The sequence below is a fragment of the Aristolochia californica genome, unplaced genomic scaffold, assembly GCF_029961685.1.
Source record: "Aristolochia californica isolate CCGP_79_NKW_82.1479 unplaced genomic scaffold, dmAriCali1.0.hap1 SCAF_6, whole genome shotgun sequence".
NCBI classification, from domain to species: Eukaryota; Viridiplantae; Streptophyta; class Magnoliopsida; order Piperales; family Aristolochiaceae; genus Aristolochia; species Aristolochia californica.
The window spans coordinates 2700787-2702930 of NW_027182257.1; the positions used below are offsets into that span (position 1 = coordinate 2700787).

General features: G+C 47.3%; 1 protein-coding gene across 1 annotated transcript; it reads left to right on the plus strand.

Moving 5' to 3' along the window:
• The first annotated feature begins 213 nt into the window (after positions 1-213).
• Positions 214-1635, plus strand: LOC137934314 (uncharacterized). Its single transcript, XM_068778598.1, has 4 exons — positions 214-255; positions 529-667; positions 751-977; positions 1057-1635. Exons 1-4 carry the CDS (start codon positions 214-216, stop codon positions 1633-1635), a joined length of 987 nt encoding a protein of 328 aa, XP_068634699.1.
• Positions 1636-2144: the final 509 nt, after the last annotated feature.

Consider the following 2144-nt stretch of genomic DNA (forward strand, 5'->3'; position numbering starts at 1 on the left):
AGGAGTGCCTAATTTGTTTTTAATTTTTGACCTTCCTGGACGCCAGATTAATCGGTCTGGAATCGAGTGCCTGCAACATAAAAGAATCACACGATCATAAAGTCTACCGTTTTTAGATATAAATCTGTTGGAAAGCCCTCGATGTTATTAAGGAAGAAGATTGCTGGTTTCTGTGGCTTCTCGTTCTCCCCAGCAACGACATTTGCTGTAGCCATGGTGAAAGCCATTAGAGTCTACGAGCATGGCGGACCCGAGGTATCAGTCTCCGTCTTTCGAATATTGATCTTCTGATCTCTTCGACGGGCTTTTTATATTCAATCCCTGGATAAAATGTAAACTGATAGCGTCGCACCTGGAGACACTTTTGTTATGGTTGTTTGTATAACTTTCTATCTTGGTTCTCATTAAATTTTCACTCAGCTGGCAAAGATCGTCACCACCCAATACTTGGATATCGCCTGTTTTATTCCATTTTTAAAATTTTACAGACTGTGATCAGGGCGTTTTCTATTTGAACATGACAAGCAGGTCTTGAAGTTTGAAGATGTAGAAGTAGGACAGCCAAAGGAAGGCGAAATCCGACTCAAAATCAAAGCTGTTGGACTCAACTTCTATGATATATATTTCCGCAAGGGAGTAAAAAAAACTGCCTTGCCCTTTATACCAGGTCTGTTCGCAATTCTTTCCAGCAAAAAAGGTTTAATCGGTTTGTTTTCGCACCAAATACCAATTATTAGATTGGTTTTGTAGGAGTTGAGGCAGCTGGAGTAGTGACTGCAGTAGGGCCTGGATTAATAGGGCTGAAAGTGGGGGATCTAGTTGCTTATAGTGGCGTTCCCATGGGTGCTTACGCAGAAGAAATGATACTCCCTGCCACTTCTGTGGTGCCAGTCCCATCCTCTGTATCTCCAATCGTGGCCGCTTCAGTTATGCTTAAGGGTGTGACTGCACAGTTCTTACTCCGCCAATGCTTTAAGGTATCTTCTATGCTTAGACCTATGAGGATTAAAACATGATCTATAACTCCAATTATAGTATAAATGTTCGCTGTTGCAGGTTGAAGCTGGGCATACTCTCCTGGTGCATGCGGCAGCCGGAGCAGTTGGCTCTTTACTTTGCCAGTGGGCAAATGCCCTTGGTGCTACTGTGATTGGAACTGTGTCAAGTGAGGCCAAAGCAGCTCAAGCCACTGAAGATGGATGCCACCATGTCATACTCTACAAGAAAGAAGATTTTGCTGCTCGTGTCAACGAGATAACATCTGGGAACGGAGTTGATGTGGTCTATGACTCTGTTGGGAAGGACACATTTGAGGGATCATTGGCTTGCTTGAAGACACGGGGATGGATGATCAGCTTCGGGCAGTCGTCAGGAGCACCAGACCCAGTCCCACTGTCAATCCTTGCAGAAAAAAGTTTGTTCTTGACAAGACCTACGTACCTTCAGTTCATTACAACTCCAGACAAGCTACTTGAATGTGCCGGAGAAGTGTTTGCTAATGTTACAGCGGGTGTGCTAAAGGTTCGTGTTAACCACACTTACCCTCTGTCGCAAGCAGCACAAGCCCATGCAGACGTTGAGAATCGCCAAACTGCAGGGTCGATTGTTTTGATTCCAGACTTCAGTATTTGCTAATATATATCTATACACATGTTACATAGCATTGAATTTGTTACTGGATTTTCTGTGGGGGGGGAGCTGCGCCAGCAGGCTGGGGGTGGTCGGTGATGTGAGCGGAGGGGTGAACGGCGGCGGGCAGTAGCGGGGTCTACTGATTTCGGCGGTAAATCGGCGACGAGAAAAGAGAGAAAGAAGAGTGGGGAACTCTGGACGGTCGGCATTGTGGCCGTCTGGGCGAACGGTGGCGGCGACGTGCGGCGGTGACGAGAAAAAAATTGAGAAGAAAATACCACTGTCTCGGGGTAGCGGCGTTCGGTGGCATGCGGCAACGGCGTGCGGAGGCGAGTGGCAGTGGCGAGGGAGTTGACAGCAGAGCGGACGGCAGCGGCAGCAGGGTGACGGCGATGAGGATGTCAGGCGAAACAGTGGCGGAAGTTTTTTATTTTTTCAAAAATACCTCCAGCGAGATTGCACGGAGCTACGGAGGCTGATTCCGATAAGGATTTCCAGCGACGGCAGACTGG